The sequence below is a fragment of the Chiloscyllium plagiosum genome, chromosome 24 (assembly GCF_004010195.1).
Source record: "Chiloscyllium plagiosum isolate BGI_BamShark_2017 chromosome 24, ASM401019v2, whole genome shotgun sequence".
NCBI classification, from domain to species: domain Eukaryota; kingdom Metazoa; phylum Chordata; class Chondrichthyes; order Orectolobiformes; family Hemiscylliidae; genus Chiloscyllium; species Chiloscyllium plagiosum.
Window position 1 is genome coordinate 38,027,721 of NC_057733.1, and position 26,452 is coordinate 38,054,172.

Below are 26,452 nucleotides of genomic sequence, written 5' to 3' on the forward strand. Positions count from 1 at the left end.
AGACTGCAAAATGAAAAGAACCTAAGTAAATCTAAAACTAAGGAAAAGAGCTGGCAGTTGTATTGATAAAGATGATTATAAACAATTAAACCTGGCTGCATCAGGTCCAACAAAGCAATGATATTTTCTGAAATCAGGAGAATTTCAAATAAATCCATTTTGTGAATGTATAAAGTAAATAGTAAAATAAATAGTCTAGCGATGTTTTGTGAAATACTCAGTGCAGTACTTTGGATTGATTCCATTACTTGTTAAGGTTACAATTTACTTCTGAACTATAGAGTGGCAGGAAAGCTAATTTTTGTAACCTGTTTCCATAGGATGAAAGTGAAACAAATGATGACAACAAGAATGTTCCAGAATCAAATTCAACACATCAAAGCAGAAACCTATCTAATGCACAAAAGTGAGTCCAACATTTTCCTATCAATGTTTTTTAAAGGGGGACATATAACATTATTTCGCTTGTGTTATTGATTAATGAGAAACTTCTACATAATTGACAAAGTTAAAAATCACACCACATCAGGTTATAGTCCAACAGGTTTATTTGGAAACACTAGCTTTCGGACCGCTGTTCCTACTCCAAAAGCTAGTACTTCCAAGTAAACCTGTTGGACCATAACATGGTGTTTGTGTGATTTTTAACTTTGTCCACCCCAGTCCAACACCAGCACCTCCACATCATAAATAAATGAGAACACTGCATTTGATTTTAAGAAAAGATGGAACATCTAGAATTATATTTAATAAGCAATTTCAAAGGGGCACAATATTTTCAATGCCTTTGTTCACCAGATAAAATCAAGCTGCTAGGAGATCACAAATCCAGAAAAGGAGTTGTAAAATATATTTCTCTCATGGTAGTTTTTCAGAATTTATATTATTACCTTGCCTCGTTGCTACATGTACTACAAAACACAAACACCCCTTGAGTCTGTCAGAGATGGAAATGGAGCAGACCGGGGTGCTACCAGAACGGTGGCACAGTGGTTAGCACTGCTGCCTCACAGCGCCAGAGACCCGGGTTCAATTCCCGACTCAGGCGACTGACTGTGTGGAGTTTGCACATTTTCCCCGTGTCTGCGTGGGTTTCCTCTGGGTGCTCCAGTTTCCTCCCACAGTCACAAAGATGTGCGGGTCAGGTGAATTGGCCATGCTAAATTGCCCAAAGTGTTAGGTAAGGGGTAAATGTAGGGGTATGGATGGGTTGCGCTTCGGCGGGTCGGTGTGGACTTGTTGGGCCGAAGGGCCTGTTTCCACACTGTAAGTAATCTAATCTAATCTAAAATGCTATTGCTTTCCAGCTTACTGTACTCCACTTGTAGCTATATATAGTTTTGCCTGTGTCCCACAAGTCCAGCTACTGTTTTCTGCTCACTTTCCCCTAGGCCTCATTGTTAATTGCAACATGCGCTTCTCTCTATTGCATTCTATGGTCTCTCTCTGGCACCCTCTACTTGTTGCTGTCCCAGACTGCCTCAATCTTAGATTGTCCAATAGCTTTGCTGTGTTTGAATCTAAACGTCTTCTGCTTAGATTACTGCAGCACTTGTTTCTTGATTTTCTTGAGGTAGCACAAACTGATCATTCTCTCCTCCAACTAACCCTCCAGCTTGGACTGGACCACTATTCTTTTCTCTGTTCCTGTCTTTGTTTGTGTTCTGTACTTTCTGTTGACTTTCTGTGTGTAACCCCCACTATGTTCTCTACACCAGGCTTTCCCTGTAGCAAATAGGCATACGCGCCATTCGTGGAGGGTGGTTAGCTCAGTTAACTGAATGGTTTGTGATGCAGAGTGATGCTAACAGAGTAGGTTCAACTGCTGCATTGGTTGAAGGTGTCATGAAAGACTCTCCTTCTCAACCTCCCCCCTTGCCTGAGCCATGGTGACCCTCAGGTTAAACGCCACAAGTCTCTCTAAGGAGTGAGCAGTCTAGTAGACTATGGTGACCTTTACCTTTACTCTTACAAGACATTCTGGCTAAATTCATGAGAATCTTGCACCTAATTAGAATCCAGTTTACTAACAGAGGCTACTTTCCTGTCAAGGATTCCTGTGTTTGGATGTCCATTGCCTCGTTAATATGCACTGGTAATGCAGTGGTTTACATCTCTAGAGTGCAGCATGGTCCTCTCCTGCTATACTTTTGGGCATTGAGTAGATCTGCAGTGCTGGCATCTGCTGATATTTGCAAGTGATTTGGAGCAGGCCACAGCAGTTAAAATTGGACATCATTTCACTTGTTGCCTGCTTGTAAAATACGGTGGCTCAGTGGTTAGCACCGCTACCCCACACTGCGAGAGACCTGGGTTCGATTCTGCCCTTGGGCGACTGTCTGTGTGGAGTTTGCTCATTCTCTCCTTGTCTGTGTGACTTTCCTCCGGGAGCTCTGGTTTCCTCCCACAGTCCAAAGGTGTGCAGGTTCGGTGGATTGGCCATGCTGACCAATCTGGGTGGATTATCTGCTACTCAGATGATTTATCTCTCTATCTTTGTGACATCTACTACATTTTATCTCTCTCCTCCTCCCTTGCATATGCTTTCCCTTATTGGTCAGAGTATTGAGTACAGGAATCGGGAGGTCATATTGCGGTTGAACAAGACTTTGGTTAGGCCACTGTTGGAATATAGTGTGCAGTTCTGGTCTCCTTCCTATTGGAAGGAGGTTGTGCAACTTGAAAGGATTCAGAAAAGATTTACAAGGATGTTGCCAGGTTTGGAGGATTTGAGCTATAGGGAGAGGTTGAATAGGCTAGGGCTGTTTTCCCTGGAGCGTCAGAGGCTGAGGGGTGACTTGATAGAGGTTTATAAAATCATGAGGGGCATGGATAGGATAAAGAGACAAAGCCTTTTCCCTGGAGTGGGGCAGACCAGAACTAGAGGGCATAGGTTTAGTGTGAGAGCGAAAAGATATGAAAGAGACCTAAGGGGCAACTTTTTCACTCAGAGGGTGTATGGAATGAGCTGCCAGAGGAAGTGGTAGGTGCAAGTACAATTGTAATACTTAAAAGGCATCTGGATGGATATATGAATAGGAAGGATTTGGAGGGATATGGGCCAGGGGCTGGCAGGTGGGACTAGGTTGGAAAGGGATATCTTGTCGGCATGGACGAGTTGGACTGACGCGTCTGTTTACATGCTGTAGATCTCTATGATTCTACAACAAATCAGTACTGCTGACACGACATTTTCACATTAGCCTTGATTATAACCTGAATTTATATTAAGAAAAGAATTAAACCCACTGGATTTTGCTGCCTAATGGTCAGAATTGTGGGGTCTTATGGCTCTGTGATAGTGCCCCTATCTCTAGACCATGAAGGTTTAGGTTCAAGTCCCACCTGTTCCAGAGGTGTGCCACATGCATCTGAGCAAGTTGATTAAAACAGCAATAAATAAAGATATGTAGAATATTTCCAGTTGTTAATCAAAGATTAATTCTTCTGTTTTTCATTGTTACAGGCAACGAGCAACTTGTTGCAATCAACCTTCACCAGGCATGCTCAATATTTATTTTTACGCCATAATTCCAAATGAAGTTAAATTTAATCAAAGATGTGATAAATTGCTTTTAGTTCTTGGAGGTGGAAGGTCAATACTTGAATGCATTTCTTTCCGGTAAGATGAACATAAATGTATTGCACACCATAATGAACGGCAATCTCTATTTTGTTCACAGATAAAGAGACAGGTAGAAAGTGGGAAGCTTTAAAAAAATGGGATAACAAGAGTCTGGAGACTGTACGTTCCTGTGGGGATGAAGGACAAGGCTGTTGTAGGGAATGTTGATGACTAGGAAAATTGAGGTTTCGGTCAAAAAATGTGGCATTGGAAAAGCACAGCCAGTCAGGCAGCATCCGAGGAGCAGGAGGATTAATGCTTCGAGCTTAAGTACTTCATCAGGATTCCAAATTGAGTTTTTTTGGTTAGGAACAAGAAGGAAGCATATGTAAGGTATTGACAGCAGACACTGAGTGAATCCCGAGAAGAGCATAAAGGCAGTAGGAGTATACTTAAGAGGGAAATCAGGAGGGCAAAAAGGGAACATGAGATAGCTTTGGCAAACAGAGTTAAGGAGAATCTGAAGGGATTCTACAAATACATTAAGGGCAAAAGAGTAACCATGTAAAGAATAGAGCCCCTTGAAGATCAGCAAAGCCACCTATGTGTGGAACCCTGAGGAGACGGGGCAGACATGCATCAGTGTTTACTATGGAGAAGGATATGGAAGATAGAGAACGTGGGGAATTAAACAGCAACATCTTGAAAAATGTCCATATTACAGAGATGGAGGTGGTAGACGTCTTAAAAGGCATAAAGGTAAATAAATTACTGTGACCTGATCAGGTATATCTGAGAACCCTGTCGGAAGTGTAGGAAGAGATTGCTGGCCCCTTGCTGAGATATTTGTATCAATGATAGTCACAGAGGTGCCAGAAGACTGGAGGTTGGCTAACATGCTGCCACTATTTAAGAAAGGTTGTAAAGAAAAACCAGGGATCTTTAGGCCAGTGAGCCTGACATCAGTGGCGGGCAAGTTGTTGGAGGGAATCCTTTATTTGGAAAGGCAGGACTGATTAGAGACAGTCAGCCTGGCCTTGTGTGTGGGAAATCATGGCTCACTACCTTGATTGAGTTGTTTTAATAGGTAACGAAAAGGATTGATGAGGGCAGAGTGGTGGACATGATCTATATGTGGATACAGAACTGGCTCAAACAAAGAAGACAAAGAGTGGGGGAGGAGGGTTGCTTTTCAGACTGGAAGCCTGTAACCAGCAGTGTGCCACAAGGATTGGTGCTGGGTCCACTGCTTTTCATCATTTATATAAATAATTTGGATGTGAATATGGGAGGTATAGTTGGTAAGTTTGCAGATGACACCAAATTTGGAGATGTAGTGGACAGCAAAGAAGTACAACATGATCTTGGTCAGACGGGCCAATGGAGTGAGGAGTGGCAGATGGAGTTTAATTTAGATAAATGTGAGGTGCTGCATTTTGGAAAGACAAATCAGGGCAGGACTTATACACTTAATGGTAAGGTCCTGGGGACTGTTGATGAACAGAGAGACCTTGGAGTGCAAGTTCATAGTTCCTTGGAAGTGGAGGTAGATAGGATAGTGAAGAAGGCATTTGGTATGCTTACCTTTATTGGTCAGAATATTGAGTATAGGAGTTGGAAGGTCATGTTGCAGCTGTACAGGACTAGGAAGTATTAGAATACTGCGTACAGTTCTGGTCTCCCTGCTATAAGAAGAATGTTATAAATCTTGAAAGTGTTCAGAAAAAATTTACAAAAATGTTGCCAGGATTGGACGATTTAAGCAATTGGAAGAGGTGAATTGGCTGGGGCTATATTCCTTGGAGTGCTGGAGGGTGAAGGGCATGGATAGTGTAAATAGACAAGGTCTTTTTCCCTGGGCTGGGGGAGTCCAGAATGGGAGGGCATAGGTTTAAGGTGAGATGGGTAAAGGAATCTAAGGGGCAACTTTTTCACACAGGGGGTGGTATGTGAATGGAGTGAGCTGCCAGAGGAAGTGTGGCAGGCTGGTACAATTACAGCATTTAAAAGGCATGTGAATATATGAATAGGAAGGGTTTAGAGGTATATGGGCCAAATGCTGGCAAATGGGACTAGGTTTACTTTGGATATCTGGTCATCATGGATGAGTTGGACCATAGGGTCTGTTTCCATGCTATATATCTCTATGTCTAAGTGATGTAGCCGTAGTATCCCTGCGTCTGGCCCAGAAGGTTCAGGTACTAGTCCCATCTGCCTTGAACCAATTGAGTCAAATGTTTGGATGGCTGTGAATATCGTGCTAATTTAATCACTGAGATGGTTATTCATAGCCTAGGATCAAAGTAGTGATCATGTCCCTGTGTCTGTGTTGAAATCCCACCTGTGCTGAAGGTTTGCCACAGTCTTTTTCAACAGGTTGATTGAAAACTAACTTTTTTTAAGGCACAAAAGAATTGTGTCAGATCAGTTACATGTGTCGCACAACCACTGTTCTATCTTGTTACTCTTATTGAGCTAGGGTTCTAGAATGCAGACCCATGGCTGATTTTGTTTAGGGATACCTCTGTTTTGTCAATTGGAATTTGAATTGCATTTTTTTTTTGTATAGACTGAACACTAAACTCAAGGTTTTGGCAAATGTTAGTGTGTCACCAGGCCAAATATACAAGGTGGTTGTTTTTTTCTGATTTTCTTTGTGTTATTTAGGAATATTAGTAAAGCTGGAAAACTTGTGCAACATTTCATAACTCTACCCCTCGGCATCAAAGGAAATGCCATCCCTTATCAATATGCTGTACAGCAAAGGAATGAATGGATTCAAGAGATGGCTTCACGGTTTTTAAACATACCTAATATAAATGAAAATGGTAAGAAACCATTTAGTACCAGTATTGTTATTTCTGTGTCTTGATGTTCTTGTTTGCTTGACAATACAATGTGAAAAGAACTGTACATATTATTAAAAGACAACTAGTACACATGAAAACTTTCTTATACAATGGTGCTCCTCCTCAAAAACTGTAAAAGTATCTGATAAACAGTCCTGTTTTGAGAAGGGAAATTTCTGTTGACAAGCTCACTTTTATAATGAGAATTGCTATTTTCTAATCGCATGAGGTCAAACAGAAGGTGGAACAGAAGCAAAAAATGGTTTTCTGCTTTTTCTTATAGGCAGCTTTCAAATAATACTGTGCCTATGTTCTGTGTTCTACACCCATGGGTTTGTTACACCAAGTCTTTCCTCATAATTAAAATAAGTTTCTGCAAATTCAAGCTTTCATACCAGTCAGTAAATGGAACTCCTGTTGCAATTTTGTTTTTTCTTTTTCTTAATTTACTCTGCACCTTGGGTCCACAGATGGGTTCCGCACTTCAGCTCCTAACCTTTCCCAGTTGCTGTCCACCAAAGTCTCCTAATTATTCATGTTTCTCCCAAGTTTGTAATTTCTGGTTTAAATATCCATCCAGATAATTGTACCAACCTCCGCCATTTCCTCTGGTAGCTCGTTCCTTACACGCACCACCCTTTGCATGAAAAAGTTGCTCCTTAGGTCTCTTTTAAATCTTTCCCCTCTCTCCTTAAATCTATGTGAAGGTGTAGTTGACAGTGAAGAAGGTTACCTCAGAGTACAAGGAGATCTTGATCAGATGGGCCAATGGGTTGAGGAGTGGCAGATGGAGCTTAATTTTGAAATATATGAGATGCTGCATTTTGGAAACACAAGTCAGGGCAGGATTTATACACTTAATGGTAAGGTCCTGGGGAGTGTTGCTGGACAAAGAGGTTTTGGAGTGTGGGTTCATAGTTCCTTGAAAGTGGAGTCACAGGTAGATAGGATAGTGAAGAAGTCATTTGAAATTTTTCCTTTATTTAGTGCATTGAGTATGGGAGTTGGGAGGTCATGACATTGGTTAGGCCACTGTTGGAATACTGCATGCAATTCTGGTCTCCCTGCTATAGGTAGGATGTTGTGAAACTTGAAAGGTTTCAGAAAAGATTTACAAGGAGTTTGCCAGGAGTGGAGGGTTTGAGCTACAGGGAGAGACTGACTAGACCGGGGCTATTTTCCCTGAAGCGTCAGAAGCTGAGGGGTGACCTTATGGATGTTACTAAAATGATGAGGGGCACGGACAGGGTAATTAGACCAGATCTTTTCCCCAGGGTGGGTGTGTCCAAAGTTAGGGGCCACATGTTTCAGGTGAGTGGGGAAAGATTTAAAAGGGAACAATGGGGCAACTTTTTCACACAGTGGATGGTGCATGTATGGAATGAGCTGCCGGTGGAAGTGGTGGAGGCTGTTACAATATTTAAGAGACATCAGGATTGGTAGCTGAATAGGAAGGGTTTTGAGAGGTATGGGCCAAATGAGTCTAGATTTATTTAGGATATTTTGTCAGCATGGATGAGTTGGACTGAAGGGTCTGTTTCCATGCTATACATCTCTATGACTCTATGACCCTATGACTTTTAGAGCTCCCACCTCGTCTCCCTACACCCAAGTCTCAAGATTCTGATCTCTCCCACAAGATCTATGCAGACTGCAATCCAGTAATTTTCTTTGTGTTGTTCCCTATTATTGACCCATTGTCAGTGTTTCCCTGAAGGACAGCACATCTACTTACTCTGCTACTGTGGCCTGTTGTCTCCTCCTGGTCTGATTTACTATCTCTCTAGTCTTTGTGATTCATTTTGAGCACAGCATCAGTGAAGACAGCAGAGACCTACAAGTTTGGTGTCACTCCTGGCTCAGTTGTTTTGATATCACCTCAGGAGAAGCTTAAGTTTAGAGTTTTAGCACATTGTCCAGTTTAATGCTCTGCAGTTCTGAGGGGCTAGTACATTGTTCCATTTGTTGTCTCCAAGATGATACATTAAATCAAAGCAACATCTATCCTATCATCTGGGCATGAATGATTCTGCAATGCAATGGAAACATAGCATTGCATACTTACCTCCATTAATATCACAGAAAATGATTATCTCATAAACAATATGAAGCAGTTCCAGAACTGACAACAATTAGATGCACGGATTAAAATTTGAAGGAAGTGAGATTTTCATCCACTTCATTTGGGTTTTTAAGTGCAGTGATGAACAGGACAGTAACATCTGCCTCACTTCAATCTCTTTACCCTTCAAATAAACCATCAGACGCTGCGATGCTGATATCTAACACATGGATGTGCAAAAATCTCTGCCAAATATTTATTGGGAATATGAAAGCCATTGTCTTTTCCTTAGCTTTATTTTAGCCTTTACGTGCTTTCCTTTATGTTTTTTGCTTTGATTAAATCATTGAAATTAGTTGGATCCATAAAGAGGACATTTTGAACAAGTGTTTCATTTATGCCCACGACCATCTCTTGTCAACTTCACTTTTAAAGAGGATTTCAGATTATGGGAGCTCTCTGTCCAGAAACATTTAACCAAGGAGCCTTGGAACTGAACGCTCAGTAATTGCCTGAATTTTCTAATCCTATTCTTAATGTCACGATAGTACGGGGGGATTGTGCATACTGTCTTCATGTTTTGGATACATAAGTAACTGAGCAAGTCAAAATAAAGTGACAGCTAACATAGCCTTGGCATGACTAGAATCAGCAAATTTAGTGACCTCTTTGCTGTTTGACTTTTAAGGAAATGAACAATGGATAACCTCTACATGGTACGTAGTACATATACGTGCCCATCACATTCTCGTCCCCTCATGTTGAGTTCTGCTTTGTCAGCGTACACTCCATTTGTTCCATTGTATAGGGACTGCAAGATATTGTTTTGTGATATTTCCTAACCTGTCACAAGAAACCTTAACATCTTTCATATTTTGACATTGCTATCAGAATTTTCAATTACCCTTTACAGCTTCTTGCTATACCTCAGTGCCATCCTTCCTTCATGTAGCTTTTCTATGGCCTCTGTGTGTCTTTGGGAACAGGAGGAGCCATGTGGTCCTGGGAGACTTGGATTATAAGGCCATTCCATCACTCCAAGGTATCACTTCCATGGTCACCAGCTCCTGGTCGTTCAGCAGCAATCCTTTCCTGATTCATCACAGATGATCCAAAAATAGGTGTGAAAGTAAATCTCAATGAAATTTACAGATGGATAAGGATAGGTGAATGTGCCAAAATTTGATAGATGGAATTTAACACGGATTCAATTGGAAGGAATTTGGTTGAAAAAGGACAGCTTATTATCTAAAATGGAGTGAAACTTCAAATGTTTCGGCGTAGGTGGAGTTTGGTGTCCTCATCTATGAGAAAGCTAATGTGCAGCTACAGCAGGTAACGAGGAAGGCAAATAAAATGTTGGCATTTTTTGCTCTAGGAATGAAGTATAAAATGTAGGGAAGTGATTTTGTGGTCGTACAAGGCATTGTTGAGACTCCCATCTGCAGTACTGCTTACAGCTTTTGCTCCCTTACTTGAAAAAGAACAATTGCACTGGGGGCTGAGAAGGATCATTAAATTAATCCCAGAGGTGAGAAGATTGTCTTGTAAAGAGAAATTAAGCAGTTTCAGGCTATATTCATGAGAAATTAGGAGAGAAGAATTAATTGAGATGCCTAAGATGCAAAAGGAATTGACTAAACAGATTTAGAGAGGATACTTCCTCTTGTGGGACAATCCAGAATGAGAGGGTCATGGTTTTTGGCTACAGCGTGGCAGATTTAAAACAGAGAAGATGATGAATGACTTCTCAAAAGGGTTGTGAATCCTTGTGGAATGTGTTACTCCAGAGTGTGGTGGATGCTGGGACACTGAATAAATATAAGGATGTGGTAGACATATTTGTAATTATTAAAAGGTTAAGGAGAGCAGGCAGGAAAGTGGAGTTGAGGTTGAAATGCAACTGTATTGAATGGCAGAGCAGTCTTGTGAAGCTGAATTGCCTCCTCTTGCTCCTAGTTCCTATCACCTGAAATTCAGGGGCGGAGTTCTGATGAATTGGTCCAAAACCTAATGGTGCATTAAATACACCTCAAGCTTAAAACAAGTCGGGTTTATTCATCAACAGCAATTGGGCCTTCACATTCAGCAATTATTTACCAGCTTCCAATTACCCTATATTGAGCTCTTGCTGTCCAAACTCCTATCTTTGACTGAACTATTCCCTTACCTTTTATCCTTTCAAGCAAATAAAAACGTAATGAAGGCATTTTATACTGAAGATAAATCTGATTTACTGAGAGATATTAATCGGTAACTTTGTTCCATGGTGTTGGATAAGTTTGCTGGATTTTTATTCATTAAGTATAATGCAGTTCTTTAACAGGAGTCGAAAAACATTCACTTGGTGCAAAATTTCCTGGCTTAGAGTGATTTTGCTGTATCTGTTTGCCAAAATCAACATGTCAAAAGTTCCAGAGTTTTGTTCTTCATGAAGTATTGACTATCTCCTGTGATGGCATGTCTGGTTACCTAATGAGGAAAATAATAAGTTCCTGTTGTGCTTTAGAAGTAGAAGCATTTTCACAATTGACTTCCAGTGTTCCACATAACAACTTAGTTCCACAATTAGTTGATTACAACAGCTTGTGAGCCAGAAAGACATTGACTAAGTGACATTTATTTCCCAACCAAGTCTCAATGGGGTGATTGGCCTCTTTTTGTGCTATAAATTTTCTGGGGATCTTTGGTTTTTGGATTCATTGTATTGAAAGTGACTCCATATTTGGAGGAGTGCCACTTGAGGATCATTTTCATTTGGGAAAGGTATTGATTAATTAACTGCATAATTAACGTATTTTATAAACCAATGGATATTTTATAGATTTTCGACTTCTGAGGAAGGACCTGAAATGTTCACTCTGATTTCTCTGCACAGATGCTACCAGACCTGCTGAGCTTTTCCAGCAATTTCTGTTTTCATTTTTGATATAAGCAGAAACATGTTTTGAAATAATTTTCCGATTTATTTTATTTTAAGAATGGCACCAGTATGATGGCATCATGAACTTTCCACCCTCACGGGATTTTATGAATACAATGAGAAATATCTGGTCACCCAGAATGACTCCTGCTGAAAGGATTTTTCAGTCAAAGCGTACAGGAGGTCAAGTTATGCTGCAGACTATCTTTAACCTTCTTGAATCTTTGAATAATGAAGGATTTGAGCAAATTAAACTACGACTGAAGCATTTTCAGATGTGCCAACAGATGACTTTTGAACTTGAAATGTATACAAATACACAAACTGATTTTGATGAAAAAGAGGTAAATATTTTTTCACAATTATTACATATAGATGGATTGTCCTAAGAGGAAAGATTAATAAACTGGGTCTATACTCTGTGGAGTTTCAGAATAATGAGAGGTGATCACATGCAAACATACAAAATTCTTGCAGAGATTGACAAGGTAAGTGAGGGAAAGATGTTTCCCCTGCCACAGAGATTCGAGAAACGGGGCAAAGCCTTGGAAGAAGTGGGAAACCATTTTGAGAGGTCTCAGTTGAGGAAGAAATCCTTCACTCAGAAATTATTAATTATGTACATCCCATCTATGTCTCTGACCTCCCATTCCCAGCCAGTTCTGCCACATCTTGTTCCCAGAACAAAACAATACTCAGTCGATATCCACTGATTCCTTGTGCCAGTGCTATCTTTGAGAGGCATCTGCTCTCCGAGACAGGCCACACTGCTCCTCTGTACATGGGAATACTGTGGTAATGTGCATGGTCAGTCAGCCCTCATCCTGAATTGTACTGATGCTTGTCTGCATTGTTCCCATGCTCCTTGAACATTCTACCATCCCACCCATCACCATGCTTAATCCCACCTGCACAAATGTCTCTCCTTGACTCTTCAGTTCCTTTGGCAGTGATCCAGCTAATGCACATACAAATTCTCAGGACTGTGTTTGTCCCCAGTTTCTAACCAACTTTGTAAAGCAGCCCCTTGATGGAACAGACCAGACCCCTGACTGCTGTCTTTTCAGCTCCCTGACTGACAACATACAAATCCCCCTGACTGTGCCGCTGGCCCTATAGGACTGTATTTGGTCATATCCCTGACAGTGAGTGTCCCACTGACCAAGGCTAAACTACTTGAGCTGTGTGTGGACTGTGCCTCTGACTGATTGTGTACCAGGAGTTCCTGACCAACAATAATGCCTCCCTCCCCTTTATTCCCCAACTTCTTGACTGGACTGAAGACTAGCCCCCACCCACTTTCCAACATGGCCACATGCAGTGGAACATGTCTCAGTGTGCTGACAAGAACCTGTCTATGTACCTGTGCACAAGAGCCCATCAACAATGATAGTTTGGCTCTGAGCTGAAGTGCCAGGGCAATAACGGGCATGGCAAGGCAGGCAAGACATGGATGCTGTGAGCAAGAGGGTGAACACAGAGAGCAAGCAGGCAGCCCCGAGATGCAGCCTGGTCCGTCCATAAGCTGTGTGCCTATCCCTGTGCATAATATCACTTTTCTACAGTCTTTCAATGTCAGTCATCAGTGAGTGCAGCAATGTAAGCCCGTGCATCTTAAGTATCCTGAAGGTTGATTGGAGAGCAGCCACGGTACGGTAGTGAAGGTTTGGGTGCCAGTGACCATGGGTGAGGGAGGTGTGCAGCCAGTGCAGATGGATCATACCCTGAGATGCTGTTTGTTGCTGAGCAACATGGAGACTCCTCACAGCCAGTTGCGAGGTGAAGTCACCACAGACCTGCTCTGACTTCCCATATCAAGATTGCTGTATGCCTAGCTTGTCTGGCATGGTTGAATGTTAATGAAGTGAATTGGGCCCTTAACAAGGTATTTACAAGTTCTGATCCCTCCTTTTGGATTCATGGGATTTCCGATTGGCCAGCATTTATTGCCAATCCCTAGCTGCCCTTGAGAAGGTGGTGGTGAACTGCCTTCTTGAACTGCTGCAGTCCATGTGCTGTGCTTAATTGACGACTAGCGGAAAACTCACCATGCCACTCAGCAAAAGCATAAAAAGTGGAGCAAGATGCCCCCTGTGTCGAGGTAGGCCTAGTCCAGGAGGCCTGGGTTCAAGTACAACCTGCACTGGAGGTGTGTAATAACATCTCTGAACAGGTTGATTAGAAAATTAGGTAAAATAAAAAGTTTCAAAGATTTTTAAAAATTCACTTTTACCAAATGCTTTCCTGGATAGGTGCCTCTGCAGTAGATAGTTCAGTTCAGAAGAAGTCTGTTATGTTGTCAGCTCTCTTCTCAAAAGTAAAATGCTTAAGCCCACTATCCTTGTAAATTGTTTCTTCTCTAACCTGTCTCTTTCCGTTCCAAATTCCATCATTGTGCAATCACATCCCACCTTTCGTCCATCTTTCCTAAAATTCCATATTTGGAGCTCCCACCTCCCTTACAGTTTCCTACCCTGTCAGGCTTATGCTGAAACATCGATTGTCCTGCTCCTGGGCTGCTGCCGGACCTGCTGTGTGTTTCCAGCACCACACTTTTTGACTCTGATCTCCAGCATCTGCAGTCCTCGCTTTCTCCTACCCTGCCATAGTACCAAAACGAATGTCACCCTGAGTGATTGTGATGAGGGCAAATTGGCAATGAATTATGGGGCATTGGCTGATAGACATGATGTTTTGAAGCTTTTTGAGGCTGCTCTCTCCCCTTACTAACCTATACTCTTTCTGCTATCCTCACCATGGGAACATGGCAATTTCCTGCCTTGGTGTCCGTTGCTCACTGGCGATATGTTAATACAGTTCAGAGTTTACAGTTGCACAAATGAAGAAGGGACGCTTCCAATTGATGCTAGTGATTTTGGAATAGTTTAACATAAAATTCAGATTTTCTTATTAGTTGAAGCAAATTTCTGATTCCTTCTAAGTTGATGAGTGATCAGAGAAAGGAGTGAACCTAATAAACCACTCAAATGGAAGTTTTGTGTATTTTTCAGTTTGAATGTTGTCTTGCAGCATGAGCTAACACTTGTATTCTCATAGAAAACTTCCACAAGAGGTGAGAAGTTGAAAATGTAACTTGAATTCCTCAATATTGAATCTAATGCTTTATTACAAGTGCCTTTTTTTTTCAAAAGCAAGTGTTTATTTGGTTTCTATTTCCCAACAATTTATTTTTGATTTGAATTACAGGTTAACAAATTGATAATTGAGCAGGTGAAGAAATTCCTGCTTCCTTACACTAAACCAGAACCTAAAGATGCAAAAGATTCCAAAAGAATTGTGAAAAATCCATTTGTAGCTGGAATGGTGGCATTTGTTATTCGGAACCATTGCTCTTTGGTATTGGATGCAAGTGACTTGATAACTATCTGTCATATGTTACAAATGCCTCAGACATGTACAGAAGAGCATCTTCAACACTTGAAAGAATTTGCAATGTTTTTCCCAAAACATCAATAGTAAGTTCAGTGAATTAATTTTACTTTTATATCTTGCCTTGCATTTTACCTTTCTTTTCCTGACTGTCAAAATCTGCTGGGATTTTAGAGCTCCAACCCGGAATTTGCTTTCAATTGCATATTTTTATTATGCCATTTTCTGATTATGTACAAGATATAACACAAAAAAAGATATTGCATAGAAAATCAGATAAGCTTTTTCCAACCCATGGCAATAATCAGGTATGCATGAGTGATAGTTCAATCTCTCAGACTTGAAGCCAAGTGATTGATCTGGAACAGCACTACAATAAATTACATTCACATGTCCAGCTGTCTGTTCTAACAATACTACTGTGTGTTCTCTTTCTTGCAATTTTCTCCCCCCTGTCTGTGTCTTTATCTTTGTTTTGGATTTATGTGTTCCTTGCTCCAAATTCAAGTCTATTTTGAACTTTTTAAAATAGTTAGAAAGGGGGATATGGACTGTTTTATTCCAGAGAACTAGCTGGGATAGGATGGAACTGGAGCAAATTTTTATATGCTTTTATATTTATTTAGCATTACACATTACAAAGATTGAGGTTCTTATGTCCAAAAATGGAACAAATAGCAACACCTTCTTCTAGAGCAGGCAGACTATTCTAAGCAGAAGGCACTTGAGGATTTTGTCTCTGAACTAATTGATAATGGCTACCCTGAGGTCACTTGGACTGAGTTCTAGGCATGGACAGTTGGGTGATCAAATAAAATTTTCTGCAGCATTTCATCAATCACAAGATGATCCCATGAATAGAATTTGCTACTGAAAGGACTTTCAGCTGTGGTGTTCGTGGCCATGATATTCATATTTCCAATAGTCTCCAAACTATTCCATTTTCACAAATGTACTGAGTCTAGTCTCAATCTATTTGTCCATTGCTGTGTCTATATTGATCCTTTTGTCCTTACTGCACATTATTGTAGAAAGACTAAATCTAGTTGTCAAGCATACAAAATTTAAAGTGAAAATATTACGCCTTTGTCCCAAATCTTTAGATGCATGCCAGGGGCCTTTTATTGTCCTGTGCTGTTATAGCTTACAATAAGCAGTGGAGATGTTCTCTGATATTTAATACAAATGTCACATTTATCATGAATCTCTATTCACTCCATATATTCATCAACCATATCTGCATCTTTTAGCAGCCATTTTCAACCTTTGACAAATAAGTGAAAATATCATTATTGTGACTTTAAGATTATTTTCTCTTTGATTCATATTGCCTGATCCCATTAACATTTGTCTAACAGTCTGATGAAAGATGCCAGATTTTATTAAAGGAATACAGTAATTTCCTGACAGAGTGAACTGCTGATCCACTAACCTTCCAAAAACACTGCCTTATCATGTTCAATGTCAAGTTTCATTTTCACCCTTTTGCATAGGTTTATTTAACAGCATAGATATCTCAGTAGAGTCTACATCTTTAATTATAAAATTGTTTATTCCAACTATCTTACATGGAATTACAACTCTATGTGGTGACCTCACTGTGTTATATCACCGACCCTAAATCAAGTAGTACTTTTATATTTCTTAACTTATGTCAATCCTCACTCTATTGTAAATCAAGGCAATGCTTTCACTATTTTATCGCACATGATCGTAGTTATCCAATCACATTATCTAATAATGTGCAACCATCACATTCATCACCAGACTAAACCCTTTGTGACATGTATTCTCCAGTTCTGTCTTTTGCTATAATATGCAGAATTGTTAAATGTGCATTCTTTTTAAATCTGCCTTCTCCAACCATTCCATTGCATTGATGTTTGCATCCAGTATCTGGGTCATTTTGAAATGTGGGCATCATTGAGTGCACTGGTCTTTGTGTGTCACCATGGAATGTCCTATTTGTTCCAAATTAAAAATCATACCACGCCAGATTATAATCCAACAGGCTTATTTGGAAGCACTAGCTTTCAGAGCGCTGCCTCTTCGTCAGGTAGCTAGTGGAGCAGGATCATAGAACACAGAAGTTATAGCAAAAGATCATACTGTCATACAACTGATGCAATATATGAACAAACCTTGATTTCTGGCAAGTATTTCATCTTTTAGAATGGATTGCAGGTTTAAATTTATTAATATGTAAATCCCAGAATTTCTTTCAAGTCACATACCCAAGGTAACAAGGTTTTATAAAAAAAAAAGCTGACATCTGAGCTCAGACAATGCATTAAAGGTATCAGGTTAGAGTCTATATGTATTCTAGTCTTGAGTCAGACTGATTCTGTTTCCAAAGTAGGAATGTATAAAATGTCACATGGATTGACTGCCTACAGATTGTGTGCTTTTTTAACACTATGATCTTTTGCTATAAATTCTGTGTCCTATGATGTTGTGTGATTTTTAACTTTGTCCACCCCAGTCTAACGCTGGCACCTCCACATCATGGTTATTTGTTTCAGGAAGATTGAAGCAAATAACTAAATCCCCAGGAATTTTTTGAAGGCTCTCCACTTCCCAAACACTAGTTAGTACCAGGTTTCTGTGCCTATGAGACATGTTAGCACAATCCAGCAATGCAAATGTCACTACTGATCCAGGGATCCTCAAAGTACATTATAAGAAGGTTATACTGTCTACATATGTCAGTGTCAAAAACCTTTACTTTTTTTAGTGTCTTCCCGCCATTGTACAGCGATATTCAGAAAAAAACACGACTGACCAGACAGCTTAATCTTGAGTACTAAACACAAGAGGTTAGGAACAAAATTACCCAATGACTCTGCTTTACAATTCAATATTATCATGGCAGATGCACAGCTTTAACTCCACTTTCTCACCCACTCCTCATTTCTCAATTCCCTGATCAAACATCTGTTACCCCAGCCTTAAATATATTCAGCAAGGGCATGTACACAACCCTCTGGGGTAGAGAATTCAAAGATTCTCAACCCTCTCAATCTCAATCCCAAATGATCATACTGTACTCCTTTATCCTGAGATGGTACCCATGTATTTTTGATGCCTCAGGTAGCAAAAGCTGCCTCTCAGTGTTTACCCTGTCAATCCCATCCAGAATCTTAAATAAAATGCATAGAAGTGTTACATATTCTTCCTTTATCTGTTTGTAGAGCTCAATACATTTTCTTTTGCACTTTGGATAATATTGTATCTTCAAAGCGGTCTATATTAGTAACTCACAACAAATTATGTTAACTGGCTCATCGAATCATTTTTTTTCTGATGAATAGGTATAAATAGTTCCTTCCTTGGGTTTGGCCTGGCACTAACTCTATAATTGTATTGCATTCCAGTACATGTACAGCATTGATTAACTACTGCATTTCTCAAGAAGTTTTGGAGTTTGTGCAAGTTGTACCACTTCTTCACTGGTGTACAGAACAGCATCAACCACCAGTGAGCAGTGACACCAGTTCCAGCAAATTAGAACCGCTGCAAAGAGTTCAGTATGAAAGCTTTCGATACAGAATAAGAGATAAATCTGAAATAAGAAGGTAACATTTATAAGTGTTTTAACTATCTTCTGGTAAACTTTGATGCAAAATCTTAGTGCAATAGTGTTCAGGATTGGTTAATTTGTAATCTCTTTCATTAAAGATACTCTAATGATTCCAGTATGATTATTTTTTAGTTGTTTGTACTTTTCTGACTGGCTCAGCATTCCTTCCCTATCCTTAATTGCAAGATGCCTTTGGTGGTCTATTTGGTACAGGAATTTCTACGGTTATTCAGAAAGATTTGTCCCATACGGAGTAGATGATCAAAATGTTCTGTTGCCACCATGTTAGTGCACAGGATGAATCTGCGGTTTGTCTCCATGTTCTTTCAGACAAGGAAGGCAAAGATAGGCTTTTGAACAATAAAGGAATTAAGGGTTACGGTGAGCTGGCAGGGAAGTGGAGCTGAGTCCACGAAAAGACCAGCCATGATCCTGTTGAATGGCAGAGCAGGCTTAACAGGCCAGATGTTCTTATGTGCTTTATACTTGCAGCACCAAGAGCTTCTATGTGTATAATAATCCTTTTAATGTAGAAGACTATGCAAATGAGTTAGTGAATGAAACACTATACAGCTGCACAGGGAGTCTTTTTTTTTCATTCATATGTGGCATGTGGGTGTCCCTAGCTGGGTCAGCATTTATTGCCTATCCCTAGTTGCCCTCGAGAAGGTGTTGGTGGGCTTTCTCCTTGAACCACTGCACTTCATTTGCTGCAGGTAGACCCACAAAATCATTAGAGAGTAACTTAAGAATTTTGACCCTACGTTACTGAGGGAACATCAATATGTTTCCAAGTCAGGACGGCGAGTGGCTTGGAGGGGAACTTGCAGGTGGTAATATTCTCATGTAACTACTGCCCTTATCCTTTAAGATGACATTGGACATGGGTTTGGAAGGTACCGTGAAAGGAATCCTAGAATAAGTTCAATGAAAGAGGTTTTAAGCAGTTTTTAAAGCAGGGGTGAGAGGCAGGAATAAGTAGAGCGTGGGGTAAGCTCAACCTTAGAACCTTGGCAGCTAAAGGGACTACCACCAATGGTGGAACAATTAAAACAGAAACATGCAATAATTCAGAACTGGAGCAGAAACGGAAATCTGAGCATTGTGGACGAGGAACTATCGAAAGTCAGCAAGCACGAGATGAGTAGGAGTTGGTGCAAGGTAGCATAAAGGCAGCCGAGATATGGCTGAGTTCAAGTTTATGGAGAATGTAAGTTGGGTTACCAGTCAGCAGCACATTGGAGTAGTCAAGCTAGGAGATAACAAAGGCATGGATAAAGTAAGGAAGTAACTGGTGATGTTAGGAAGGGAATTAAGTGGTGACAATTAATGGAAAGGTTGGAAAAGTTTGAATTTCAAAGCTTACAACTAAATGAAAGATTTAAGTTAAATATTATTTTACACTTACAAGTAAATAACACAGATGTGTTACATTGCAAAAGTTAGCATTTTGGACCCTGGCTTGTACGTTACCGACTATAGGAGATTAAGAGCGACAGGCTGGTGTGTAATTTATCAGCTTCGCTTATACTCTTTATAACGCTGAATCGTGTTGTGCAATTATTGATTCATTTGATATAAAAGCAGAGTGACATTTTCATTCCATTGTTAGTGCTTATCTGTAAATGATGTTGTCTATCTTTTATAGACAACATCATTTGCAGATAATTTATGTCATAGACAGAGATGGTGCCAGTGAAAAAGCCTGTGATATATTGATTCGACCTTATAGGCTTCATAGACCTTTCCCCACTCTGCTTTCTGCATGTCATGCCCATTTTGGATCAACTTTGTGCTGGAAGCCAATGGCTGATTTATTTAACTCAAGGTTCTGCATCTAAATTTCCAACATGTACAAAGTTCCGTTCATTTCTATAATCCATTCCTTAACCCATTATTGATTGCATCTGAAAGATGGTGTGAAAATAGAAGCTTAATTGCACCAAAGCTCTCTTGACCTATTTCTTTCTTGTTTCTGATTAACTACAGCTTACCAATGATCTCGTAGTGTTATGGTAAATTGGGAAACCTTGGCTTGAATGGATAGATTCACAGTGACACTCATCTTGAGATAAACCTGACTGCAGACAGTACTGAACACATTATGCTGAAATTTAGTTGATTAGAGAGATTCTAAAACACCCCATAATGATAAGACTCCTTGAGCATGTTCCATTATCCAATGAGATAATGATCAACCCACATTTTAGATCCATCTGTTGTATCTGTCTTTATTACAAAACAATACAATACAATACAGCATTGGAACAGGTCTTTCAGCCCACCAAGCCAGTGCTGATTCTAATCCTTATTTAGACCCATTACTTATTGCCCATGTGCAGTTTCTATCCCTCTGTTCATCTCATATTCATGTGTCTATCAAGATACACCTTAAATGTTGCTAATGTGCCTGCTTCCACTACCTTCACTGGCTGTGCCTTCCATGCACCCAACCATCCTCTGTGTGAAACATTTTCCCTGCACTTCTCTGCTCAACCTTCCTCCTCTCACCTTGAACCTGTGCCATCTTGTGGTTGATCTTTCCACTCCGGAGAAAAAGCCTCTGACTATCCGCACAAGTATCTTAATACTCTCCCCTAACTTAAAATTGATCAATCCCAGTTTTTAAGTTTTTCCACTGACTTCAATGAGTTGTAGTTGGGGCTGAGGTGGAGTGTGTTTCAGATTTCTTCTGCTCTTTGTGTGAACAGGTGCTTCCTGAAATCACACCTGAACAGTCTATCTCCAGTTTTATCATTATGTGCTCCCTTGTTCTGAACACCCCCAGTAGAGGAAATAGTTTTTCTTTCTGTAACCTATCAATTCCATTGATCATCTTAAACATCTCAATTAGCTGACTTCTTCATCTGCTGTACTTTATAAATTGCATGGATGTGTAGTGTTTGCAATGCATTTAAAATATTTATAATAATTTAGCTAGATAAGAAAAATGTACACATACATGAAAGAAATGTGACAACTTTTGAGACGTGTGCTTTCTATTTTTGCTTTAGAAAATTACTGGAACTCATGTTCCAGATGAAGCCTATGATTGAGAAGGACCCCAAACTGGTTCTCACCTGGTTTTCACTGATTGCAACTGATGATATTCCTGAATATTCAAAGGAAATGGGAATGACCCTAAAACATGTTGCTCAAGAATTAATGGACAGATTACAAGAATCTAAAACAAAAATGAGAAATTCTAACTTTAAACTGTGCAACCAAGATTTTCAGGTTTGTTTTAAGTGTTTTTTGTTGATGTGTTTCAAACTTACTGGTGTTCATCACAAACTACACTCGTCCTGAAGATTCATTATAAAACTGCACCCATTGTAATTTACATTGGAACAGCTGTCCATGTTAGAGTCATAGAGTCGTAGAGATGTACAGCACAGAAACAGATCTTGTGGTCCATCTCACCCAACCAAATACTCTCAGGTAATCTAGACCCATTTGCCAGCACTTGCCCCATATTCCTCTAAATTCTTCCTATTCATGTACCCATCCAGATGCCTTTTAAATGTTGTAAGTGACCAGTCTCCACCACTTCCTCTGGCAGCACATTCCAAACCCGCGTCACCCTCTGCATGAAAAAGTTGCCCCTTGGGTCCCTTTATGTGAGTGCATCACTCTGCCAGATCTACAAAATGGATGCTATTTTGATTGTTCAATATAAATGATGCAAAATTCCGTTGTGTAGTGCCTGTTTCTTCAGTGGTGAAGGTGCCACACACCAAATTGTCTAGGGGATTACTCTTGTTTGTAGATGTATGAAGAGCAGACAGATCATGATGCCAATCAACATCTAATGCTGATTCAACAGCAGAGATGCAAATTTAGAACTCAACCTTCCATCTAACATTGTGTTATGTCCTTGTATAGTGCACCAGAGAAAAACAGGTGAAGCCAGTACTGTATATGGCTTTGTGAGAATCACTGATTTCCCCTGCACAGAGATAGTTGGGTTTTTTTGGCTGGTAAAGGGAACACTGGTTATGGGGAGAAGGCAGGAGAATGAGATTGTGAAACACATCAGCCATGATCTAATGGTGGAGCCGATTTGATTGGCCAAATGGCCTAAATCTCCTCCCATATCTTATGGTTTTATTGCCTCATGGACAGCATACAAGTTGCTCTGAGATGTATTTCAAGCTGATGGAATAGCATCCACTCAATATCCAGCTTGTGCGTTACCGTTCTGAGGACATCATGCAAGCAAATAGCCAATATCCTGGTAGAAGTAACTAGGGTAGATTGGGGAAACTATTATTGTTAGTTGGGGAACCTAGGATTAGGGGGCATAATCTAAAATATAGCACCAGACCTTTTACAAAGGATGTTTGTACTTTCTGCAAATAATAATCGATGCTGGATCAATGGTTAATTTCAAAGTTGAGATTGATATATTTTTGTGGACCAAAATATATGAAGGGATCTGAGGGAAACTTTAAGGCAAAATTAAGTGACAGTTCAGCCAAGATCATAATTGGATGGTGGAAGAGGCTTGAAGGGCCAAATGGCCTCATTCTGTTCTTTTGTTCCTGAGCAATGACACTTTCATTCTGTACTAGTCTGTTGTATTGACTACATTTGAGTCACTGCAACAAACCAGAGGGTAGTTACTGGCTGAGAAGGGCTATCTGTTCAACATATGGCTCATGAGGCCAACGCACAACTTTCTCAAACATAGGCAGCATGCATGGAACAAAGAACTTGCTGCCACACAAAATGTATTCAAGCAGACTAAGGTGCGGAAGGGGGGGAGCGGATTTCAAATAATACTTTCACTGTCTGCTCAGTTCTAGTGGAATCCTGTATTGCAAGTCACAATTCATTGTGGTCGACTACAAGCTGCACCATCTCACCCTGCAACCAGGAATGCAGTGATAGCTGAGGAGGAGAAAGGAAATGGGAAATCAATAACTGCACCCCCTTTCTGAGTCTGATTTTTAGTGTTTGACTCACCTGACTGTGATTCGAGTGAATGCATCCCAACTCGCCCATTCAATAGCAGTTCCAAGCCTGACCACCTCCCTGTAACTGAACCTCCCTGTCCTCTTGGCCACCATTATGAACTAGATGTTCCCAAGCAACTTTATAAATCAAGCTAACCTTTATTTAACTTGCCTCTTCTACCTTCTATATAAAAGTCCTTGTGCTTTCCCTTGATTCCTGCCTTTTATGTGTCTTTGCCTATCTTAGTGTTTCCACCAGTCTGACCCCAGTGACTGCAGCATCATTGACGGAAGGTTGCTGACATCCAGTGGGAGAGTCTGCAGATGGTCTTGCAGTTGAGCAGTTCTAGAAACATAGAAAATAAGAGCAGGAGTAGGCCATTTAGCCCTTTACACCTGCTCCGCTATTCATCATAGCTGATCATCCAACTGAGCTGCCTGTTCCCGCCTTTCCCTGATATCCTTTAGCACTAAGTGCAATGTCCAATTCCTCCTTGCAATCATTAAATGTTTCGATTGTAGTTTTAAAAGTCTCAGGTTTAGACTGCACCACTTCATGCGTGGCCACACTCTGGGCTGTGTGGGAGAGGCACAGTGAGGTGGAGGGACAGTGGAGGGTGTGAATGCTTTCATCTTAGAGAGAGGATGGAAGGGTCGGGCTCTATGAAACAAGTGCCATTCCCTAGGCACCTCCAAATTCATGATTTCCTGGGTTGCTGCATTAGTCTGTTAGCTCTATCCACAACAATGATGACAACAGGCTGAATTTTAGCAGCAGACACAGCACCAAACTTATGTAACTTTAGTCTGGGCTGCCATCACATCAACCGGATGGTGGGTGACTTCTGCTTGTGTTGCAGTGAAAACTGAAATATCTAGCATCAAATTCGGCATCGTAGTTAGGCACACCATTGTGCTTGTATGTTGATCTCCACTTCCATACTAGGAAGAGCATTGCAAACTCTTCATTACCACTTTATGATTTGTTGAATGTTACAATCAGTAAGCTTAAGGATTGTCTCATTATTTTGCAGGCATTTGGCAAAATCATCTCTTTTATTAAAGAAATGGTAGACCACCAATCAGAAAGGTAAATTTTATATATCGGATATCATTTGGTTATGACAAATACTAACTATGTTTGTTTATCTGAAACAAAAACAGGAATTGCTGGAAAAGCTCAGCGGGTCTGGCAGCTTCTGTGGAGATAAATCAGAGTTAATGTTTCAGGTGGAGTGACCCTTTCAGAACTGAGGGTCACTCAGCTCTGTTTTTGTTTTCAATTTGTAGCATCTGCAGTTCTTGCAGTTTTTAGGTTATTTCCTTGGTAAAGCACTGTTAACTAGAACACCGTTCTCACAATTTGTCTTCCTCTGGTTTTCTTCCCTTCCCTTCAGAACTTTTCTCAAACGCTTCACATCAACATAGTTTTCATTCCATTTCCTTAATGAACCTCATTGAATGCTCAACATGGCCTCCCTTTCCCTGCTTACAACTTGTCGCAGACTAACCTGTTGTTGGCATGGTTACAGTTAAATGTTTCCTTCACTTTGGCAAGAATTGCAAACAAGTTTTATTTTCATAATGTACTTTTCTCATATATAAAGTATCCCCCAAGTTGCTTCCCAAAAAGAATAAACTTTTGACAAATGAATTATGGAAGAAGAGATTGGAAAGAATGACCAAAGGATTGAAAAAGGTCTGGTTTAATATGGTTTCTAAGGACAAAGGGTGTTGTTAGAGGGATATCAGGAGTGAGAACCAGGGAACAGGGCTGAGCCACCTAAAGGATGAGTCAGTAACAGGAAAAGAGAGTATAATGTATTAAAGGCCAGAAGCAGAGGACTGAGGGATTGAAATTGGATTTAAAGTTGGAGATCACAGAATTAGGAAGTCTGAGGCCATGCTATAACTTAAATTTGAATGTGTGTGGAAAAAATAAATCTATGTAGTTCAGTGAGGATGGAAATGATGAATGGGTTTTATTGGAAAAATACACATAGGTAGCTCTGATTTTAACAATTTAGAGTTTGATTGGCATCAGGGATAAGTTGAGTGCAAATCAGGGCCATGAGTGTTGTAAAGATAACTATGATGACGGATAATATGTGATGTTTGAAGCTCATCTCTTCATGAAGCAGCATGGTGTATGTAGTAGGTGGAGTTACTGACAAGACAGTTGAATTGGTGTTTATGGAGGAAAACTAAAGCTTTTGTTTATTCTAATGAAGGATGTTGCAACTTATCCTTAACTTGACATTTGAGCAGGGAGTCTGACAGCATGGAAATACGTGAGTGCTCATGTAAAGTGATGGAGGTTTGGAGGTTGCAAGGATTATATGTAACAGTTGCCATTGTCTGTGGATGATGTTTCTATAGAGCAGCCAGTTAGGAAAGATTGTCTAAATTTGGGTGGGAGGACTTAACTAGAACAGAACCGTTCTTAACTGAGGGCCTCTTACAGTTTGTGAAACTATGCCTGAATTATTAAATTAACAGCATGGTTAAGTATATATGCGAAGTGATCATTTGCAATTTCTAGCATATAAAATAGCCTTGGTTCTTCATGTACCAGTAATCAAATAACCCAGAATCTTTATAATTAATGTTTCCCTTCTGTTAGTAATTCAGTTTCTATGCTTATTTTTGCAGAGAGAATATCTCTGAGTTTCCAGAAAATTGCTTAAAGTGGGGTATTAAGGTGCATACAATAATTTGTGAATTGACTGAGAACACACGATTGTACGAAGTTCCAACTCTTTCATTTCAATTTGTAATGAAATTTGCTGAGAAAACAAAGAAACGGCTAAGAGAGGTAAGCCTTTAACTAATCTGAATGTAAAATGCAGGAGAGTTTGTTGCCTAAAAGAAAGGTAGTGCATTGATATAGCATCCTACATGGCCTCAAGTTTTTGTAAACCAAAGTCAATGAATTGCCATTATTGAACCCCCCTCTGTCAACATCCCAGGTGTTACAATTGACCAGAAACTGATTGGGATAATCCCTTGTAATACTGTGCTATAGGAATCGGCCAGAGGCTGAGATTTTTGAGGTGAGAAACTCACCATCTGATTCTCAAAGCCTGTTCACCATCTACAAGAAACAAATCATGGGTGTGATGGAA

The 26,452-nt window shown here is 40.2% G+C and overlaps 1 protein-coding gene across 3 annotated transcripts in view; it reads left to right on the forward strand.

The window, feature by feature from the left end:
* The window catches only part of LOC122562201 (E3 ubiquitin-protein ligase rnf213-alpha-like), a 159,421-nt gene that overhangs the window by 30,438 nt on the left and 102,531 nt on the right, over positions 1–26,452 (forward strand). For all 3 annotated transcript variants that reach the window (XM_043714879.1, XM_043714880.1, XM_043714881.1), the window contains exons 11-19: positions 321–406; positions 3,467–3,622; positions 6,233–6,393; positions 11,457–11,743; positions 14,607–14,875; positions 18,164–18,364; positions 21,384–21,606; positions 24,362–24,417; positions 25,980–26,142. In XM_043714879.1, coding sequence (XP_043570814.1) covers positions 321–406; positions 3,467–3,622; positions 6,233–6,393; positions 11,457–11,743; positions 14,607–14,875; positions 18,164–18,364; positions 21,384–21,606; positions 24,362–24,417; positions 25,980–26,142 — 1,602 coding nt within the window. The remainder of the gene's footprint in view (positions 1–320; positions 407–3,466; positions 3,623–6,232; positions 6,394–11,456; positions 11,744–14,606; positions 14,876–18,163; positions 18,365–21,383; positions 21,607–24,361; positions 24,418–25,979; positions 26,143–26,452) is intronic.